At 41.6% G+C, this 20,941-nt stretch overlaps 1 protein-coding gene across 2 annotated transcripts in view; it reads right to left on the bottom strand.

Annotated features, from left to right (window-relative positions):
- Positions 1 to 749: 749 nt before the first annotated feature.
- The window catches only part of AADAT (aminoadipate aminotransferase), a 22,954-nt gene continuing 2,762 nt past the window's right edge, over positions 750 to 20,941 (bottom strand). For both annotated transcript variants that reach the window (XM_012806967.1, XM_003792815.1), the window contains exons 3-13: positions 20,563 to 20,695; positions 18,945 to 19,019; positions 17,895 to 18,104; positions 15,466 to 15,531; positions 9,107 to 9,189; positions 8,614 to 8,710; positions 8,228 to 8,289; positions 7,303 to 7,367; positions 5,300 to 5,406; positions 1,955 to 2,056; positions 750 to 791 (exon numbers count right to left, since the gene is read on the bottom strand). In XM_012806967.1, the coding sequence (XP_012662421.1) occupies positions 750 to 791; positions 1,955 to 2,056; positions 5,300 to 5,406; positions 7,303 to 7,367; positions 8,228 to 8,289; positions 8,614 to 8,710; positions 9,107 to 9,189; positions 15,466 to 15,531; positions 17,895 to 18,104; positions 18,945 to 19,019; positions 20,563 to 20,695 (1,042 nt within the window). The remainder of the gene's footprint in view (positions 792 to 1,954; positions 2,057 to 5,299; positions 5,407 to 7,302; positions 7,368 to 8,227; positions 8,290 to 8,613; positions 8,711 to 9,106; positions 9,190 to 15,465; positions 15,532 to 17,894; positions 18,105 to 18,944; positions 19,020 to 20,562; positions 20,696 to 20,941) is intronic.

Below are 20,941 nucleotides of genomic sequence, written 5' to 3'. Positions count from 1 at the left end.
CATAATATAATGTCTATGGTATTCTTTTTTTTTTTTTTTTGAGACAGAGTCTCACTATGTTGCTCTTGGTTAGAGCGCTGTGGAGTCACAGCTCACAGCAACCTCAAACTCTTGGGCTTAAGTGATTCTCTTGCCTGAGCCTCCCAAGTAGCTGGGACTACAGGTGCCTACCACAATGCCTGGCTATTTTTTGGTTGGAATTGTCACTGTTGTTTAGCAGGTCCAGGCTGGGCTCAAACCCACCAGCCTCAGTGTATGTGGCTGGCACCCTACTCACTGAGCTATGGGTGCCAAGCCATCTATGGTATTCTTAATAAAAATCATTTATAATGGTCACATCACAATAATTTTTGTTCTCATTAAAATTTTCTAAAAATAGAAAAAGTACCCATTATATACCATTTTGAACTTAATTATTTCCTTAAATTTTCAAAATAATATGGCATAAAATATTATTTTCAAAGAAAATTTATGGGAAATTATAAAGCAACTATAGAGTTCTTTACAATAAGATCCAAGACAAAAATAAATTTTGCAGATTGAAAATTAATCAAAAATTCATAACAGACTCATATTTTGGCAATCTGATGATTTAAAGGCACTTTAAAAGTTGTCTCATTGAACTACTACAGATATGTATGAGAAAATCCGATCTGTAAGTCTAACATCAATGACTATGTCTTCCTGTGAAAACATGAAAATAATTTATTGGAAAAATCCATGAACAGTATGATCAGTCTGACTCTTTTTCATAAAGATTCTTTTATAAGTTGGGCTAATATCTTGAAGGCCTAAAAGAGAAAAAAGATAAGAATTACTTAAATTAAAATTTTACTTTGGAAAAGTCTGTTCTAACTTTAATAATTCAAAGTGTTTGCTTGAGTTTGAGACGAGGTAATGAAAAGTAAAGTTTAACATCAGCTTTATGTGGGCAGGATGCTGTCAATGCCACTAAAATATCCAGACGAAAGTATGTCAGACTCCCAGAGTTTCCTCTTGCTTTTATAGCCCTCAAGATGGTCATTTTCTTTTTTTTTGAGACAGAGCCGCAAGCTATCCCCCTGGGTAGAGTGCCATGGCATCACGCTCACAGCAACCTCCAACTCCTGGGCTCAAGCGAGTCTCCTGCCTCAGCCTCCCAAGTAGCTGGGACTACAGGCGCCCACCACAACGCCCGGCCATTTTTTGGTTGCAGCCATCATTGTTGTTTGGCGGGCCCGGGCTGGGGATTCGAACCCGCCACCTTAGGTGTATGTGGCTGGTGCCTTAGCTGCTTGAGCCACAGGTGCTGAGCCAAGATGGTCATTTTCTACTTTACTTATGATACAAATTATTTTAATTTTTCATAGAATCTCTCACTGCACATATATTCTCTGTAGTTTCAACAATCTATTTCCATAAAAGCTGAGGATACTTATAAAAAGTGTATTTAGTTAATGACTTGAGAAAGCAGGTTAATAAAGATGACCCCCCAAATGTCTACCTCCAAGGATGAACACCAACTCCGCCCAATGTTCAATTTACACTCTTCTTATTTGGGTTTCCAGATACACAGTCCTTAGGATGCTATTGTGCGTAAAGCTAGATTGTGCTTCATTTCAGAGAATCATTCTACTTGACCCTGCTGACACCTTTTTCTTCAGAGAGGGAGACTGAGGCTGTCTGGATTTGGCTCATGGAAATCCAAGAAGGAGGGAAACAGTTTCCTTGTCGCATGCTGGTAATCTCCCAGCACTCTTCCTGAATTCTGAGAGATTATTCAGTAAGACAAACTTTAATTCCACCGTAGACTCAACTGTCTAAAGCAGTCTAGCAACAAAGTAAAATGGGCCTTAGAGTAGCAGTTCCTGATGGTTAATCAGTACCTGACTTTTAGAAACTTAAGTTTTAAAGACATGAAGTGACGCTCTAGTTCACAGAGTGGACCAGGGCACTCTGGAGACTGTGTACTCACCACATCCATCTGTTCTGGAGAGGCTGAAGAGAAGGATACTCTCACATAAGGGCTGGGAGCTGAGCTATTGTTGTAGAAACCGTTTCCAGGAAGCAGTAATATCTAAGAAATTGTGTGGGAAATGAGTAATGTACTATTAAAGAAAAACTAAGAAAATACAAGTAAACCTAGTCTGAGTGAGGAAGGATGTTTTAAGTTCAAATGCAGTTAAAGAAGTCAAAAGAAAAACACTCATATAAAAATTGGGCATATGTGTATCATACAGTGACACAACTAAATACATAGAAGCTGGAAAATATTTACAATTACATGGCAAATGCCATCTCCTCCAAATATGTAAGGAAGCGCCAGAAACAGAGAAGAGAAGCACTCAAATTCTAGCTGTAATGCACAAAGGAAACCTTACTAAAGATACAGAAATAATCACAAATGTTTAATCTAACTAGAACGGTAACATAAATTCAAATAATGAGATATCATTTTTAAGTCACTGAGTTTGAAAGTGAGTTTTAAGTTGGGACCTGACAGGTAAGTAATTGTTAGCCAGGCACAAAGTGTGAACAGTATCTGAGGGAGAAGATGCTGATTGTAAAGGTCCCAAGATGGGAAGAAAACAGGTGCAAAGAACTGAAGGGAGGTAAATAATTCAATGTAGAAGGTGACGGAATAAAAACACCAAGTGTGTCAAGACAGACTCGGGGATGGCCTCGAGGCAGTGACAACTCAGACAGCAAACTCTGCAGTCCTCTCCTGGGCATACAAACACTTGGTCCCCCAGTTCCTCTACAGTTTAGACATGGCCACATGAGCACAAGCTCTATGTGCTGCTTCTGGGCCTGGCCCACAAAGATCTCCCCTGTGTGACACAGCAGCTCCCTCCATGCTACAGCCACTCTGGAGTCCATGTGTTAAAAGATGAACAGCAACAAGAGGGGAGGGAGCAGGCCTCTGAATCCAGCTAGGGTAGAGCTGTATGCAGGACCCATCTTTGAATTTACAAGAGTCAGAAACAAATTTGCACTGTGTTAAGTCTCTTGAGATTTTGCAGTTCATCTTTCATGATGGTCAGCACTGCCTGGTACAATCATGGTCATCAAATGCTTCTGCTTTTGAGGGTAGCTGCTTGTTACACAGACAGAACTGGCCACTGCCTAAATCAGCATGGAGTGGGAGTGAGATGCTCTGGGGTGCTCTGGGGCAAGATTCACAGGCAGAAGACAGGTTTCTTACTCCTTACTGATAATGAATGAACACCATCATTTCTCCCACAACCGTGGAAAAGTCTTGGAAGGTACTAGAAGCAAGGAGCCATAAAAGGAGGGGAGTGGTCATAACCTCTTTGCAAGATGAACAATACCTGGGCTAAGGAAGTGGCTATGAAGCTGGAGATCATTTAGAAAAGACAAAGGAACATGCAACAGGATATTCAGAATAAATGGAGAGAGCTGGAAACAGCAGAATGTGAAGTCCGTGTTCTCAGAACTCAGCTCAGAGATCTGGACAGAGAGCCACTTAACAAATGTCTTTGGTGAAAATGGTACTGATAGAAAAGCAAAGACTGTACCAAATTGACTTATACCAGGATTTATTTATTTACATATTTATTTTTGAGATAGAGTCTTACTCTGTTGCCCTGGATAGAGTGCTGTGGCATCATCATAGCTCACAACAACCTCAAACTCCTGACCTCAAGCGAATCCTTCTGTCTCACTTTTTCTATTTTTAGTAAAGATTGAGTCTCACTCTTGCTCAGGCTGGTCTTGAACCCCTAAGCTCAAGTGATCCACCTGCCTCAGCCTCCCAGAGTATGCACATTGCAGGTGTGAGGCACTGTGCCTGGCCTATACTAGGATGTATTTATTTGGAATAAGTTAGGTAAATATTTCTTAAGTGCCTACTGTGTAGTGAGACTAGGAGTAGAACAACTGAGGAGTCAAGAGCCTTGTGCTCAAGTAAGAGGCCAACCAAGGAAATAACCCCCAGGCTGCTAGGCCAGGGCTGCAGTGCTGGTGGTTGTCTCCAGATCTGACTCTCAGAACACCATGACTCCTGGGCTGTAGTGTAGGTGGCTGTCTCCAGATCTGATTCCAGAGCGAGCACCTTGTCCCCTGGGCATTCGCGCACGTTGCCATCATCAGCACAATCTGTTCTCTAGTATTTACTGCTTCAAACCAGTAATTCTAGAAAGAAACCTCAGTGTTTACAAAACATTGACAAACAGAATGGAATTAATAAATGGAGAAGATATAATTTATTTGGTAAACTGAAAAAGCTATGCAGAAAAATATTCAGAGTTTTCAGCTTAATCAATGCCCCCAAATGAAATGTAGGTAGACTTTTAATTTTATAAATACAAAAGGAGGAAAAAAGAAAAGCTAGGAAACATTCTCATGAGCTAATTTTAAGTAAAAAAAATCAAGACACAAACTTTTCTAGGTAATTTTAACTATGTAAAATAATTACATGCCAAAATACTAGAAGAACATATATAAGCATTTCTAGAAAATATATCTCTAATGGTCACAAACTGGGAGGTAAAATTATGGGCTAATTAAAAAAATTTCAGTGTGCTTTTATGCATTTTCCAAATTTCCTATCATCAGTATACTTTACTTTCATACCCAGGAAAAGAAAATCTTTCCATTTTAAGTAATAACAGCTGGAACTGATGGAGCATTTATGAGAGCCAGGCTAACCTAAGTGCTCTGCACAGTGGGCTCAAGTGATCAGCACAGCACCCTGTGTGGGAGGGATTCTTTCTGTGTCTGTATTTTAGGCTGAGCCCCAGGAAGGAAACTCACCTGAGGCTACAGGTGAGTAGGGGCTGGAGTTGGTGTGGGCCAACAGCTTTAGGAATAAGTGTACTTCTACTGATTGATGGCAGCTGAATAATTACGTGATCTCAAAATGTATGAGATGATGTATCTAATCACTGGCACATTATGAGTTGGATGCTGTGCAATAAGAAACATTCCTTGGCTTGGTACTGTAACTCAGTGGTTAGGGCGCACATATACTGGAGCTGGTAGGTTTGAACCTAGCCTGGGTCTGCTAAATAACAATGACAACTATAACAAAAAAATACCCAGGTGTTGCAGCTGGAGCCTGTAGTCCCCGCTACTTGGGAAGCTGAGGCAAGAGAATTGCTTAAGCCCAAGAGTTTAAGGTTGTGAGCTGTGACGCCAGAGCACTCTACTGAGGGCAACATAGTGAAACTCTGTCTCAAAAAATGTCCCCCAAAACAAAACAAAAAAAACTCTCTTTCCATTTTGTTGGAGTATAAAATTACTTTAAAGACAAAGTGTAACTTTTCTCAAGGCTTCGCCATCCCACTTCTGGCTTTACCTCTTTCTTGATGGCTTTTTCTTCAATCAGTTCTCTTACATCAGAAATGCCTTTAATTTTAATCCACAAAAACATCCCAGCAGTAGGAATGTGCCATTCTGCCAAACCTGTGAACAAAAGCAGAAGATAGATGTCATCTGAAGAAAAGCATCTTGGACGCCAGCATGGATGCCATTAGATAACCCAAGCACAGTAATATCAGCCAGTGTTTCCAGAAAATTCCCTCAGGGACAGCTCTTTTACAATTCTAGGACCCCTGAAAATTGATGTGTTTTATTTACAGGAGTCAGTGTGGGTGAGGGAGGGGAGAGAGGCCGGGACATGTCACTGGTGTGGCGCACGTGTGACAGGGCGAGCACACGTGTGACGGGGCCAGACTGGGCAATGCAGGGAACCGAGGCCCACCCCTCAGGTAGGGCAATGCTCAGACAAACAAGGCTGTTTCAATTTTCAAAGAAGGCTCTTTAATTCTTTCTGGATCTTTCAGCATCTCAATAAATGTTATCATTTACATAACAGTTTAGAAGTTCCATGGATTAGAATTTTTATCAGAATGCAATTAATTATGCAAATTGTTAAAATTCAGGAATTCCAGAAGCATTTACAAATAGGCTTTCTGTTTAGTTGAATATCAGAACAGAGAAATCAAAAAGAAAGGATAATTTGATTTCACTACTATCTTTTTTAAAAAATAAAATTTGTTCTTGTTTCAAACATTTTCCTTAGGACTGGTAGAATTTTAATTTTTAAATTAAATTAATTTTTTTTTAATTTTTAATTTTTTTTTTTTTTTTGTTTGGAGACTCTTGTTCTGGAGTCCAGCTGCAATGGCATCATCTTAGCTCACTGCAGCCTCAAACTCCTGGGCTCAAGTGATTCTGCTGCTGCAGCCTCCCAAATATCTGGGACTATAGGTGCATACTACTATGCCTGCCTAATTAAAAACAATTTTTCATAGAGGCAGAGTTGCTCTGTTGCTTAAGCTGGTCTTCAACTCCTGGTCTTAAGGATCCTCCTGGCTTGGTCTTCTACAGTGTCAGGGTTACAGGCACAAGTCACTTAGCCTAGGTTAGAATAGTACTCTTACCAAAAACTAAGTCTATTCTTGTTTGGCACCCGTAGCAACTGTAGTGGCTATGGTGCCAGCCATGTACACTGAAGTTGGTGGGTTGGAACCTGGCCCGGACCAGCTAACCAACAAGGACAAGTGAAGCAAAAAATAGCTGGGCATTGTGGCGGGTGTCTATAGTGCCAGCTACTTGGGAGGCTGAGTCAAGAGTATCACTTGCACCCAAGATTTTTAGGTTGCTGTGAGTTGTGACACGATGGCACTCTACTGAGGGCAACATAGTAAAACTCTGTCTCAAAAAAAAAAAAAAAAAGTAAGTCTATTCTACAAAGACTTTATAGGGAATAAGATATGACAGAAATAAGGAATTATTAGTATGTTTGGTTACTATTATTTATAACAAAGGCATTTTAATAATATAATTGAAGCCATTTAATTAATTTTACCTTTTTCTCTAACAAAAAAAAATCCTACAATCAAATTAGCAACCAATATTATTAGATAGAAAAAGCAGGTTAGTAATTATAAGGCAAATATGTTGTAAGGACAGAGACTATATCACCTTTACACAGTTTAGTCAAAAAAGGAGTATTGGCTTGTTTGATAATTCCTCTTCTATTCAAAGCAAATTTTGAAATTAGTCTAAAAGTTTTAGCTAGGGATATTATTTAGGTTTAAGTAAGTTATAGCCAGTTGATTTTCAGATAATTTTTTTTTTAAATGGCCAATTCTTTGTAGCAGAGAAGGGTACAGGAGAAACAGGAGAAATAGGGAGACTTGTGCCAGGGTCTGCAGAATCTGATTTCTGGGATCATTCACGGGTAGCATTTCCTAGGCAAGCACCCTCCTGGAATGCAGACTGCTGGTAACATGCAGTTTGTCACCTACTCAAATGGGTGCTGTGCGTATCCAGGCAGGTGTGTGCCCTACTCACCACTGAGCCACCTGTCTGCAGCTGCCAAAGCTGCATCTCGCTGGCTCCTGTAGAAATCAATAACCCTGTAAGAGAAAACAGTGGAAAGGATGTGCTTAGTGTACTGATTGCAGAAAAAAAAAAAGCTCTGAGTCCAGGCTGTAAGAATTTGTTTTCTGTCTTAATTGTAATAAAATGTTGACTGGAGATCAGAGTGTATTTGCTTGACTTGTGTGGTGATAAAACTTTTCTGTTTTTCTTCCTTCTTGTGGAATAACTTAAAAGTGAAAAATAATAAAGGAAAGTCCATTTCTATGCAAAATATGGAAGTAGGAGAAAGTAACAGGATCAATCTTTGGGACTAGTTGTCTATGACAATGGTTATCATCTGCAGGGCAGGAGAACACTTAAAATTGAAGAAAATGCCACTGAAATGAGGAATTACTGATCTGGGAATGAGGACATCCTGTCTTTCCTGACTTATAAATGACCCAGGAGGCAACACATTCACATAACTAAAATATCACATCCCTTGCACCAATATACTTTTTACTTAGGAAAATTATGTTTTCACTCATCTTTGCTTGAGTAAAATCCTATGCCACGTGCCCCTCCCAGGTGATTATCAAATAGGTATGTGCATGTACAGTTTACCCTGTGAATCAATTAAACAGTGAGTTACATTGGGAACCCTAAGCTGGTGGGAAGTTTGGATCACTTTCGGTGTGGGCAGACATTGCTTTCAAATCGTAACTTGGAAGCTACTGAAAAGACTGTCTAGGTAAAGAGCAAATAAAACTAATTGGTTTTTGATTTCTAAGAGACTGTTTCTACTATCTTCGTCAGGATTAGGAAGGATGAATAAAAACCAACATTCTGGGTCATCTGCACCATGTCCATGGAGCTCTTATTTTGTTCCTAAGTATTTTACCGAATGTTTCAGTACCTGTGCACGTGAACCAGGAAGCCTTCTTGTCCCCACTGGTGTAGAAGCTGGGATACCATAAGCTAAAGTAAATAAAACAATGACAGAAGTCAGTTCATTCCCTAAAAATGTGACTTTTGCCAAATGTAAAAGCAAACCACTCTTGATCACACGTAAACCACTATAAGAAGATACAACAAGCTGAACCTAGCTTATATACTCAGAGATTTATAATACTAATTGTCATAATGCTAACAGTAAAAATAAAAAAAATTCATATAGTACTTGATATGTGCCAGTACTTAAAATACATTAAGATATACTTTAGCTAATTCATGCTTCACAAATTTCTATTTTACTGATGAGAAAATCAGAGGGGTCAAATCTATTTCCAAAATTGTCCTTACCTGGTTAAAAGTGCTGGGGTGCAACGCTGACACTTCTGTGTGAAGAACAACTCTCTGTATCAAGGGTCTTGGACCAGTTAAAAACCCGACTCTCAACCTACACACAGAGACACGGCTTAAGACCAGTACCACATCAACAATCGATATGTGTCACTTTCCTGCCTTTGTCAGGAAGTAGGCTGCAACCAAAAACCTAATACAGCTGACTAAATCTTATCTCAAATATAGATTTAAATTGCAGGGTACATTTATTTAAAACAAACCTGACCATATATCTTCAAATGTACTCTTTCATATATGATACCAAAATCCCGACCAGTCCTGCTACAACCTTAGACTAATGAATGATATCTTTGACTACTGGAGATGAATGAGAGAGAACAGGCCTGTGTGAACATCAACCATTGTCATGAAAAGAACCGTGTGGACCAAAAGATGGTGGGGTGCGGTCTCTAGCTCTTTAGAGGGCAGCCTCACGTTAGGTGATTCTTACCCAGAGGAGAGGACTTTTGAAAAAGAATCAGCTCTGATGACACGCCCATCAACATCCATGGACAGAAATGTTGGTGCCCAGGACTTAAAATGGAAAACAAAACCAAGAAACTTTGAGTGAGAATTGTTAGTCAACACATCATCATATTGCACAGAGAGTGGTGGCGTCATTTGTGGGACAGGCACAGATATGCTCTTACCTTTCCTTCAGCCTGCAACACAGGACAAGAAACACATTCTCTTAAGGCATGGGCTTCTCTTCATGACCTTTCTACCAAACACACACACAGAGGCTTCTTTATTTGCTCCAGATGCCATTATTACAAATTTAGAGAAACCTCAAACAGGTCCTCCTTGCTACAAAGGTTGAAATCCAGGATCAACAGACTTAAAGAGAGAAGTCGAGAAAAACTAGTTTTGACGAGACCAAAATGAGAGGAGCTGGCAGCATTCACAGTCATTCAGAGAGAAAACACTTATCCTTGGGACTGACAGAGATAAGAGGAGGAGGAAGGTGTGAAATGGAGTCAGTGTGAAACACTGATGCTGATAGTTAATGTACTTCAAAGAGAGGCACAAAGGAGATGAGGGCTTATGGGCGAGAGTGGGAGAGTGAGTACACAGAAGTGATGCTCTGGCAAACCAGACAGAGAAGTCAAGAGTTGAAAGCTGAGGCGGGTGGATTGCTTGAGCTCAGGAGTTCAAGACCAGCCTCAGCAAGAGTGAGACTTCGTCTCTACTAAAAACAGAAAAACTAGCCAGGTATGGTGGCAGGTGCCTGTAGTTCCAGCTACTTGGGAGGCTGAGGCAGGAGGATCACTTGAGCCCAGGAGTTTGACCTTGCTGAGCTATGATGATGCTATGGCACTCTACCCAGGGTGACAGAGTGAGACTCTGTCTTAAAAAAAGGAAAGAAAAAGCTTGTGTTTCTTCTCAGTTATGTTTAAAGCGGGAACTGAATCCAAGCATATGTTCTTTGTACCCTGAGAGCAAAGAAAGAGATGGATTCTGAGGAACTGGGCATTAGGTGTCTTATTGCTACTGTGTGTTGTCTATTTGAAAATACTAATAGTGAGAAGTAGCACACACACGCATGTATATGTATGTATGTATACGTGTGTGTGCATGCAAGATGCAGGGAAAATGAACCTAAAAGTCTGTTATTTTGCAGGTAGGATCCAGCACATACAACGACAGGGTAGCAAACATGTGGCATGCTGCCTGGGATACCTCTGCCTGTATATAAAAGGGACATCACCCACTGAGCACAGACCTTTTCTGCTTCAGCTTTTTCCCAAAAGAATTAAGGGGGCACAATGTTTTATATGCACGGATACTGGCTATAATGCTATGTCAGGGTTTTTGCTGTGCCTGTCACCAGAATAATATTGATTGTATCCAACAGGTAAGTTTTTGTCCCCCCCAAGACCTACTTCTTGATTGTCCATGTCCTTTATATCCTGTTGTGCCTGTGTGACCCATTGATTAGCTCCCACTTATTAGTGAGAACATGTGGTGTTTTGTTTTCCATTCCTGAGATGCTTCACTCAGGATAATGGTCTTAGTTCCATCCAAGTTGCGGTAGAAGCAATTATTTCATTCCTTTCTAGGGCTGAATAGTGCCCCATGGCGTATATACATCCACTGTGGAACTGCTGGGCACATAGATTGATACCATAATGTTGCAGCTGTAAATTATGCTATGATGAACACTCAAGTACATGTATCTTTTTCTATGAAATAACTTCATTCCCTCTGGGTAGATACCCAGCAGTGGGATTGCTGGATTGAATAGTAGGTCTATAGTTCTTTGAGAAATGTCTATACTGTTTTCCATGGAGGCTGTACTAAGTTGCAGTCCCACCAACAGTGTAAATGTTCCTTTCTCTCTGCACCCACATCAGCACCTGTTGTTTGCTGACTTACTAATAATGTCCTGTCTTATAGGGGTGAAGTGCTACCTCACTGTGGTTTTAGTTTGCATTTTCCTGAGGATCAGTGACATTGAGCATTTTTTCATGTTACTTGTCCATTTGCCTGTCATTTTAGGAAAAACTTCTGTTCTATTTTTTTTTTTTTTTGACAGAGTCTCACTATGTTGCCCTTGGTAGAGTGCCATGGCATCACAACTCACAGTAACCTCAAACTCCTGGGCTTAAGCAATTCTCTTGCCTCAGCCTCCTGAGTAGTTGGGACTATAGGCGCCTGCTACAATGCCCAGTTATTTTTTGGTTGCAGTTGTCATTATGGTTTAGCAGGCCCTGGCCGGGCTTGAACCTATGGTGGACCTGGCCAGCATCCTACTCGCTGAGCTACAGGTGCTGAGACAAACTTTTGTTCTTGTCTCTTGCCTACTTTAAAAAAAGAAATGTTAGTTTTCTTTTTACTGATTTGATTTCACTGTAGATTCTTAATATTAGCCCTTTATCAGATATATAATTTGTGAACATTTTCTCCAATTCTATAGGTTATTTGCTGTTTATTATTCCCTTTGCTGTGCAGAAGCTTTGTAAGTTAATCAAGTTGCATTTATCTATTTTTGTTGTTGCTATAACTGCCTTTGGGATCTTAGTCATAAATTCTTTGCCTATGTTCTAGAAAAGTTTTTCCTACATTTTCTTTCAGAAATTTTATGGTTTCATGACTTAACATTAAAATTTTTAATCCATCTTTAATTTGTTAAGTGGTGAGAAATCTTGTTTCATTCTTCTCCATGTGGCTATCCAATTTTCCCAGCACAATTTATTGAATAGGACTTCTTTTCCCCAGTGTATGCTGTTGTCTGTCTTGTCAAAAATTATTGGGTTGTAGGTAGATGGTTTGATATCTGGGCTCTCTGTCCTGATTCTCTGGTCTACATGTCTACTTTCATAGCAGTACCTGCTGTTTTGGTTACTATAACCTTGTAGTATAATTTGAAGCCTAGGCAGCAGAGTAAGACCTTGTCTAAAAAAAAAAGTCTGTTTTATTTGATATGAGAAGGACTATACACCTGTTTGCTTTTTGTTTCCATTTGTATGAAATTCTTTTTCCTATATATTTTCCATGAGCCTGTGAGTCCTTGTGGTTTAGATGTGTTTCTTGAAGACAAAAAACACTTGGCTGTTTTCATCATCCATTCAATGTCTGTTACTTGGGGCATTCAGACTGTTCATGTTGACTGTTGGTATATGTGATGCTGTTCCATTCATTCATTATGTTGGATGATACCTGTTTATCTTGTTCTCCCTTTAGTGCTATTGCTTCATAAACGTTATAAGCTGTAAATTTTAGGGGTTTTCACACTGGTAGCATCTATTGTGCTGTTGCATGTACAATGCACTGCTGCACATTTCTTATAAGCAGGTCTAGTAGTTACAAATCTCTTGGTGTTTGCTTATCTGGAAAAGACTTTATTTCACCATCACTTATGAAACTTAGTTTTGTAGGTTCCAAAACTCTTGGTTGGCTGTTGTTCTACTTACAAAGATTAAAAATCCCCCGGCCAGTAAGGTTCCCACTGAACAATCTGGTGTTACCCTGACAGCTTTCCCTTTTTACATTAGTTGCTGCTTTGGCCTTGCAGCTTATAGAATTCTGTCCCTCCTTTTGGCTTTGGCTCGGCTGATGAACTATTTGTTTTCAATCATCCTTGCGTTAGATGACCATATTGTATGTGGATCTCTGAATCTCTGGCTACACCAGGGAAATTCCCTTCAATAATCCCATTGGATAGGTATTCTATGTTTTTCCATTTTCCTTTTATTTTATTTTAAGAGATAGTCTCACTTTGTTGCCCTTGGTAGAGTCCCATGACATCACAGCTGGTAACAACCTCCAGTTCTTAGACTTAGGTGATTCTCTTGCCTCAGCCTCTGGAGTAGCTGGGACTACAGGTGGCTGCCACAATGCCCGGCTATCTTTTGTTATAGTTTGGCTAGGGCCGGGTTTGAACCCACTACCCTCGGTATACGGGGCCGGTGCCCTACTCACTGAGCCACAGGTGCGGCCCCCATTTTCTTTTTTTTACCTCTGTGATATCTATACTTCATGTATTGCCTCCTTTCACACATGCTCACATTTCTCTGTGTGATCAATCATCCTTCTTCATTCTTTTTTCCAAATCTTTGACTGACTGGGTTAGTTCAAAAGCCCTATCTTTAAACTCTGAGACCCTTTCTTCTGCTTGGTCTACCCTATTGGTGAAGCTTGCTGCTGTATTTTGTAATTCCCTAAATGACTCTTTCATTTTCTTAAGTTCTGTTATATCCTTTCTCATGTTGTCTATCTCTTTAGTGAGTTTTTCATATTTTTCATTCATGTCCTCAAATATTGTTTTGATTTGTGTTGTTTTCAACCTTATCTCCAACTCCATCTATCTTGTTTGCCATCCATATTTTGAATTCCAAGATTTTTGACAATTTTCTTTTCATTGAGATCCACTACTGTGGAGCTACTGTGATCATTTGGGGGTGCTAAACTGGCTTGTTTTTTCATGTTGACAAAATTATTTTGGTTTCTTCTCATCTGAGACCTTTTCTCTCAGCTTAGGGCTGATAGGTTTGGGGCACACCTGTTCTCCTCTGCTGGGAACTCTCCTACTTAGAGAGGAGGGGCTCCCTAGATGATGCTTTCATCTCCTGCTTCAGAGGACAGACTGCCGGGTGGGGGTGGATGCACTGAGTGCTTGCAACGTGGCTATCTCCTAGTGCCCTCTTGATCCAACATGGTGCTGGGGTATGTTTGTATGGACTGTTGCCTGGTTCTCAGATAGGCACTGTGGGAGCTGCTCTGCCCAGGTCTCCCTGCGGTAGTGTAAGTGGCCACTTGGTGAGGCTAACTAGGCTGCAGTCATAGGTGTCAAGGCTGCAGTAGTTGCTCCATCCAGTCTAGGTTTAAAGGTGGTACAGGCTCGGCGCCTGTGGCTCAAGCAGCTAAGGCGCCAGCCACATACACCTAAGGTGGCGGGTTCGAATCCCCAGCCCGGGCCCGCCAAACAACGATGGCTGCAACCAAAAAAAAGGCCAGGCATTGTGGCGGGCTCCTGTAGTCTCAGCTACTTGGGAGGCTGAGCCCAGGAGTTGGAGATTGCTGTGAGCAGTGAAGCCATGGCACTCTACCCAGGGGGACAGCTTGAGGCTCCATCTCAAAAAAAAAAAAAAAGGTGGTACAGTGAGGGGCAGCTTGTCACTAGCAGCCTGTGGTGGTGAGCCACAGCATGGCCCTGTGGACTGGTGCAAGAGCATGTCCTGCCTACTGCAGTGTGGGCTTGTGGTTCATTCTGCTGGTTGGCTCTGGGGTTGGTGGGGGTGTGGCCTGCTGGCCAGCTCACATGATTAAGGTGTATGGCCAATGGCCTTGTAGGGAGGCGGCCCTCAGCTGGCCCACAGACTGGGAAGCATGGTGGCTGGGATAGTGGGGCATGGTCTGCCATCAGGCACATGGCCTGCAGTGTGAGTCTGCAGAGCAGAGTTCCCCTCCCAGGCAGCATGTGCCAGGCTAGGCTTGTTCCTTTGGCTGGGGGAGCTATGGGGCTGGACCACTGGATGGCTAGTGCTCTCCCCCGACACAGGCTCTGCCAAGGCCACTACTGTGGGATCTCTTGAGCTCCTTCACTTAAATGCCCAGGTTGGGGTACAGCTGGCTCTAGTCACAGGCCTCCACTTCCCCTGCTCCCTCCCACCTGGTAACTGGTGATGTTGGGGTAGGCACAATGAGCCCGGTCCCCAGTAAGCCTGCTCTCCAATGCCACCCCACTATGTGGTCCCCAGCAGTAAGCTAATCAACAGGGAGACTTGTGGCAGTGGGGGACCTCACAGCTCAAGTCACAGTGTCTGTGTGGGGACACAGGGACCCTGGGCTCTGTCCATCATCCCTGCCAAGATGCAGGGTCTCCCCAGGTACCTTCCCATCTTGGTGAGTACAATTCTCTGTGTCCTCCTCCTTCGATCAGAGTGGCCTGTACTTCAGCTAGAGCACAGCTTCCTAATCCTTCTCCATGCTCCAGACACTCACCCAGATGTTGCAGCTGAACCCAAGATGAAACCCACTTCTGATGCTGGGTATGATGCTGATAGAGCTGAGTAGGGTGTGGAGCTCAAGAAGCTCAAGAAGCCCTGCCTGTCTCTCCAATGGCACTGCCCACAGATCTGCTACTATTTTGAAGCTAAGCAACGTCTAGAAGAGCAATAATACATAAGCTGAAAGGCACTAATCCCTCGATAAAACTGGAAGACTAAAAACTAAAGTGACAGCATATTGACCTTAATTCAGCCAGTTTCAGTGTAAAGGGGTAAGTTCTGATTCAGCAGCCGGGCCAACATCCAGCACAGTGCCGACTTTCAACAACTTACAGTGACATGAGCTCGCACCATCACTTACCTTGTTAAACTGGAGAAAATAGTAAGGATCATCTTCTATTATGAGGAAGTCATATATTCTTGCAAGCTAAAAAGAGTTAAAGTGACATATTTATTTCTTAAAGCAATGTATATCTTAAGAGTTATACAAAATTGAAATCATTTGGAATTGTAATTCATAAATAGTATCATAACTATTCATTCATTCATTCAAAAATTGAGCATTTGTTGTCCTAGACACGAAGATAAAGAGATAAACAAGGGATCAAAAGCTCCTGTTCTCACGGAACTTAGCAGGAAAGACAGAATAGACACAGCCAATAGATGCAGAGCAGAAGACATTTGATGGGAGTTTTAAAGGTGCTGGGGACAGCACTCTAATAGGGACATCTGGGAGAGAGGGAGATAGTAACTATTTCAGGCTGAATCATGGGGAAGCCCTTCCTGACCAGGCTACAGAAGAATTCAAGGTAATAGGAAGAATTCAGCTGTGCAAGTACCAGGTAAGAAAAATCTGGACTGGCTCGGCGCCTGTGGCTCAAGCGGCTAAGGCGCCAGCCACATACACCCAAGGTGGCGGGTTCGAATCCCCAGCCCGGGGATTCGACTGCAACTAAAAAATGGCTAGGCGTTGTGGCGGGTGCCTGTGGTCCCAGCTACTTGGGAGGCTGAGTCAGGAGACTCGCTTGAGCCCAGGAGTTGGAGGTTGCTATGAGCTGTGATGCCATGGCACTCTACCCAGGGGGATAGCTTGAGGCTCCGTCTCAAAAAAAAAAAAGAAAAATCTGGACTGAGCAACAGGTGAGGGCAATGGCCCCAGGTGAGCAAATATTCTGGCAGGTTTAAGGGCTACAATAACCAGTGTGGCTACCCCACGAAGATTCAAATGTAAGGCCTGAGAGCAGACTGACCAGTCTCACTGCTTTAAAAGGCACAAGAGGGAAACTGGACTTCACTGAACTACCAGGAGAAGCCACAGGGCTATACACAGGCTCATGAGCCTGCTGTCCACAGACATGCCAGCAGAGGAGGATGCGACTGGTTTTAGGGGACTGATTAGAGACAGCATGAAGGGGTAGGGAGATGGTGCTATAGAAGCCCAGTGAGGGTGAGTGGTGGCTTGGAAGGTGGTGACAGTGATGGGGTGGAGCAAGATGAAAGGATCTGGGCAACTTTGTGGCATGTCCACAGGATGAACTAGATGTAGGGGAAGGGAGGTGAAGGGATAGAGGAATAAAGGAGAATGCCTCATGATCACACTGTTTGTAGGGCTGGAGAATGTGAGTGGGTGTGGATCAGAGGTTTGGCATGAGGAAACTGTGTTGAGTGTGAAATGCCCATGAGACATCTGCATGCAGCTATCAAGGAGAAAGTTGGGCACAGAAGTGTGGAGCTCAAGGAAGAAGCAGGGGCCAGGCAGTGTGGTGGTCGTCATTTCCAGACTGAGATTCATGGGCACAGAACTGGACCAGGCCATGTAGGGCAGGTACGTAAACCCAGAAAAGAACTCAGGACAGTGCCCAGGAGAGTACAAAAATAAGAATAAGAAAACGTTTTGAATCTTCAAATTTTCCAAGTGAGTTTAAGTGGTTAGTATCTTTCTTACTGCACATGACTAAGTCCTATATGCTTAACAAGGATCTGTATTTAGAAAGCTGTTTGCAGGAAGATATTAATGTGTACAGGCACATGAAAGAGCCTTTCTAAAAGCCACATTGCTCTTTTTTTTCAAAGATTTCTGTAGAGCTCAATATGTCTGTTACTTTAAAATAATATTTATAGTGAAAAACTAGGTATTATAAATACCTCAAACAGATTTTACAAAAGAATATGCCTCTTATTTATAAAGAATTCTTTGTAACCTGAATGACATGGAGTAGGAAGCAGAAGAGACAAGTTAACAACACAACTATAAAATTATAAAATCAAACTTGGGGTCAAATATCAAATGATTTAATAAAATTTAACCTCAGGCCAATTTTTTTTTTTTTTTTTTGAGACAGAGCCTCAAGCTGTCCCCCTGGGTAGAGTGCCGTGGCATTACAGCTCACAGCAACCTCCAACTCCTGGGCTCAAGCGAGTCTCCTGCCTCCGCCTCCCAAGTAGCTGGGACCACAGGCGCCCGCCACAACGCCCGGCTATTTTTTGGTTGCAGCCGTCATTGTTGTTTGGCGGGTCCGGGCTGGGGATTCGAACCCGCCACCTTAGGTGTACGTGGCTGGCGCCTTAGCCGGTTGAGCTATAGGTGCTGAGCCAATAATTTTTTTTTTAAAATAAGTCATCAATTAAAGAAAAAGGGAAAAAACCCTCATAATTAATGGAAAGGCAATGATTTATTATTATGTGTAAACTGGCAAACATTTCCCTGATAAGGAAGAGAATGTACACACTACTCTTATAAAAGTCAGCAAGAAACAGAAACACAACTACATTAACACACTTTTAAAATACCTCATAGATTTCCTTTTTGCGGTCACTTGTTAATGAGTTTCCAGTAGGATTGTTACCATTTGGGATAGTATAGAGAAATTTGGGGGTGTTTTTCTTGGGGTTCTTTGAATCTTCTGGTTTCCACTTGGAAAGTATTTCTCTGAGGGAGTCGGGGACCATCCCATGCTCGTCACTGGCGACACTGATGATGTTGCAGCCCAGTGGTTTCAGCTGTTGGGCAAAAAAAGCACCAGAGCCATGATGACAAAATCCAAGTGCCACTCTTTTTTTCAAAAGTTACTAACAAAGAAAGTGACCATTTATACTCTTAAATATTTATCCTGCACTTGGCTTTAAGCTCCTCAGGGCTGAGATTATACACACATTTTAATTCTATTGTTCCCTTGGGGTAGATTATGTTACCTATCAAAAATCACTGCTGTCCTCTCCACAGGGAGCACTACACTCCCTTTCCCATTACGTCAGACCTGGCTGCGATCTGGCTCTAGCCAGTCAATTCTGGGCAGAAGTGTGATGCGTGTTCCTTTCAAGCAGAAGCTCCAACATTCAGTCCATGCAGAGGGGCACAAGGGAGCTGTATGTGCAGTCTGGTTATTCTGTACGACTGAGGCTTACAGAAAAAAATGTTTTTAAGGGGCGGTGCCTGTGGCTCAAAGGAGTATGGTGCTAGCCCCATATACTGGAGGTGGTAGGTTCAAATCCAGCCCCAACCAAAAACTGCAAAAAAAATAAAAAGTTTTTAAAAATTAAAGAAATGCAAGTCAAAACTACAGTGAAATACTGCTTCACACATGCTTGGTGGAATATAAATAAAAAGTCAGAAAACAGCAAGTATTGCTGAACATGTAAACAAATTAGAGCCCTCAAACTTTAAAAAAAGAAATGTATAAAGCAGAGGGTGCAGTGCACATGTTTTCCATGTATCATTTAAGATGCTCTTATTTACAGATGAATGATGCTATTTTATTTTTCAGTAGACAACTAATTCTAATGGTACAATGATTTCTTATCTATCATGAGAGATGCCTTTTATAAAAACTGTGTACTTACAACTTGAAGTGTTCCTCCATAAGTAGGTTCATTTAGGAGAATATTATCTCCGGGGTTAACGATCATTTCAAAGACCTAACAAAAGAAGCATAGGTTAGCTTGCTACTACACATAGGTTAGTATTGTTTTTATGCTCAGAACTCCTTTTTAAGGAGTTCACATAATTCTAGAGTAGGAATTAGCAAGTTTTCAGTAAAGGGCCAAATAATAAATATTTTGTAGGTCACAGTGTCTCTTTTGCACACTCATCTCTGCCTCTATAGTGAGCAAGCAGCCATGGACAACACATAAATGAATGGGTTGACCAGGTTCCAATAAAACTTTACTTACAAAATTAGGTGAAGAGGGGATCTGGCTCTCAAGCCATAGTTTTTCAACCTCTGTTTCTTGGGTAAGGTGAAAAAGAAATAATCATTTTGGCTCCTAAAATTCATTTATTCCTTTTGTTTTTTTCACAATTTATTAAATATATACTACAAGCCAGTGTTTTGGAAGGTACTAGAGATAAAATAATGAGTAAAATGACATGGTTCATACACTCATGGGACTACCAGTCCATGGGAGAGTCAGACGCTAATCAAATAATTACCCAATAAATGTACCATTAAAAACACGAGTGCTATTAAGTATAGAAGCATAAGGTTGTAAGAGCTCATTGTAGAAGATCTAGGCATTCAGGGACTTCAGGGAAGGCTTCCCTCAGGAAGTGATATTTGGTGGAAGTGGTGACAATAGTTATATTTTGAGAAACTGAAAGAATTCTATGTCTTGAAGCAGAGTGCAAAGAGGAGAGTGGAGTGAGATAAGATGGAGGTGGACGGAGGTAGCTGAGGTGCTTTAGTCATGTGGCAAGAAAGAATTCTAACAAGGGGATGGTTAAGGGAATCACATTATCAGATATGCATTTTTTTTTTTTTTTTTTGATACAGAGCCTCAAGCTGTCTCCCTGCGTAGAGTGCTGTGGCATCATACCTCACAGCAACCTCCAACTCCTGGGCTCAAGCGAATTTCCTGCCTCCGCCTCCCAAGTAGCTGGGATTACAGGTGCCCGCCGCAACGCCTGGCTATTTTTTGGTTGCAGCCATCATTGTTGTTTGGTGGGTCCAGGCTGGATTCAAACCTGCCAGCTCAGGGTATATGTAGCAGGCGCCTTAGCCGCTTGAGCCACAGGCACTGAGGCTAGATACACATTTTGAAAAGATCAATCTGGCTGCAGTGTGAACAGAATAAAAGAAGGGCAAGAATGCACATGGAAGGTTTAGGAATTATTGCATGATCCTGGGCACATTTGACGAGGGTCATTTGATCAAGAATAGTGATGGGGGAATTGTAGAGAACTCACAAGTATTTAGGAAATTAAAGAAATCAGCCCATTATTATGGACTGAAGAGGAGTGAGGAAGAGGAAGTATCAGAAATGTGCCTTGATTTCTGGTCATTGAACTAGTTAGACGGTGAAGGTGCCACTGCCATTCACTGAAATTCAGAAGCAAAATGTGGTCCATGTGAAAGAGCCTCTGAGACTTGTAGTGATAGTGTCACATGGCTAAGTGAGAGATGAGTATATTCAGTAATATATTTCATCCTACATGTTGGCTACCTCTCCCTTTCTGTCTTACCTTACAAAGACCATCTTGGCTGCCAATTGTGACACATATGTCCATTTGTCCTTGACTGGGGGGATAATGGACGGTGGGAGGATTATGCAATTTTACTTGTAGCTGTTTTAGCCAGGACAAAAGCTCTGGAATTCTAAAGCATAAAATGTACAGTAAAAATCATAGCAATAACAGACAGAAAATAAGGGGTAGTTTTACATCAAGCACTTTATGCATCTGATTAAACAAATTCTCAAATGCTTTCTGCCAGTATTAATATTTCCATTTAAGAGACAGGCAAAAGATTCAGAGATTAGTAAATTTATATAAAGTCAGGCAGAGATTCTCATAAAGACCATCATTTAATCACTGAACTATAAATCTTTTTTTTTTTTTTTTT

Source organism: Otolemur garnettii, unplaced genomic scaffold (genome assembly GCF_000181295.1).
Source record: "Otolemur garnettii isolate 467f Iridium unplaced genomic scaffold, OtoGar3 scaffold00061, whole genome shotgun sequence".
In the NCBI taxonomy this organism is placed as follows: Eukaryota; Metazoa; Chordata; class Mammalia; order Primates; family Galagidae; genus Otolemur; species Otolemur garnettii.
Note: the sequence above shows the minus strand (reverse complement) of the source record. Positions and strands in the feature narration are given on the sequence as shown.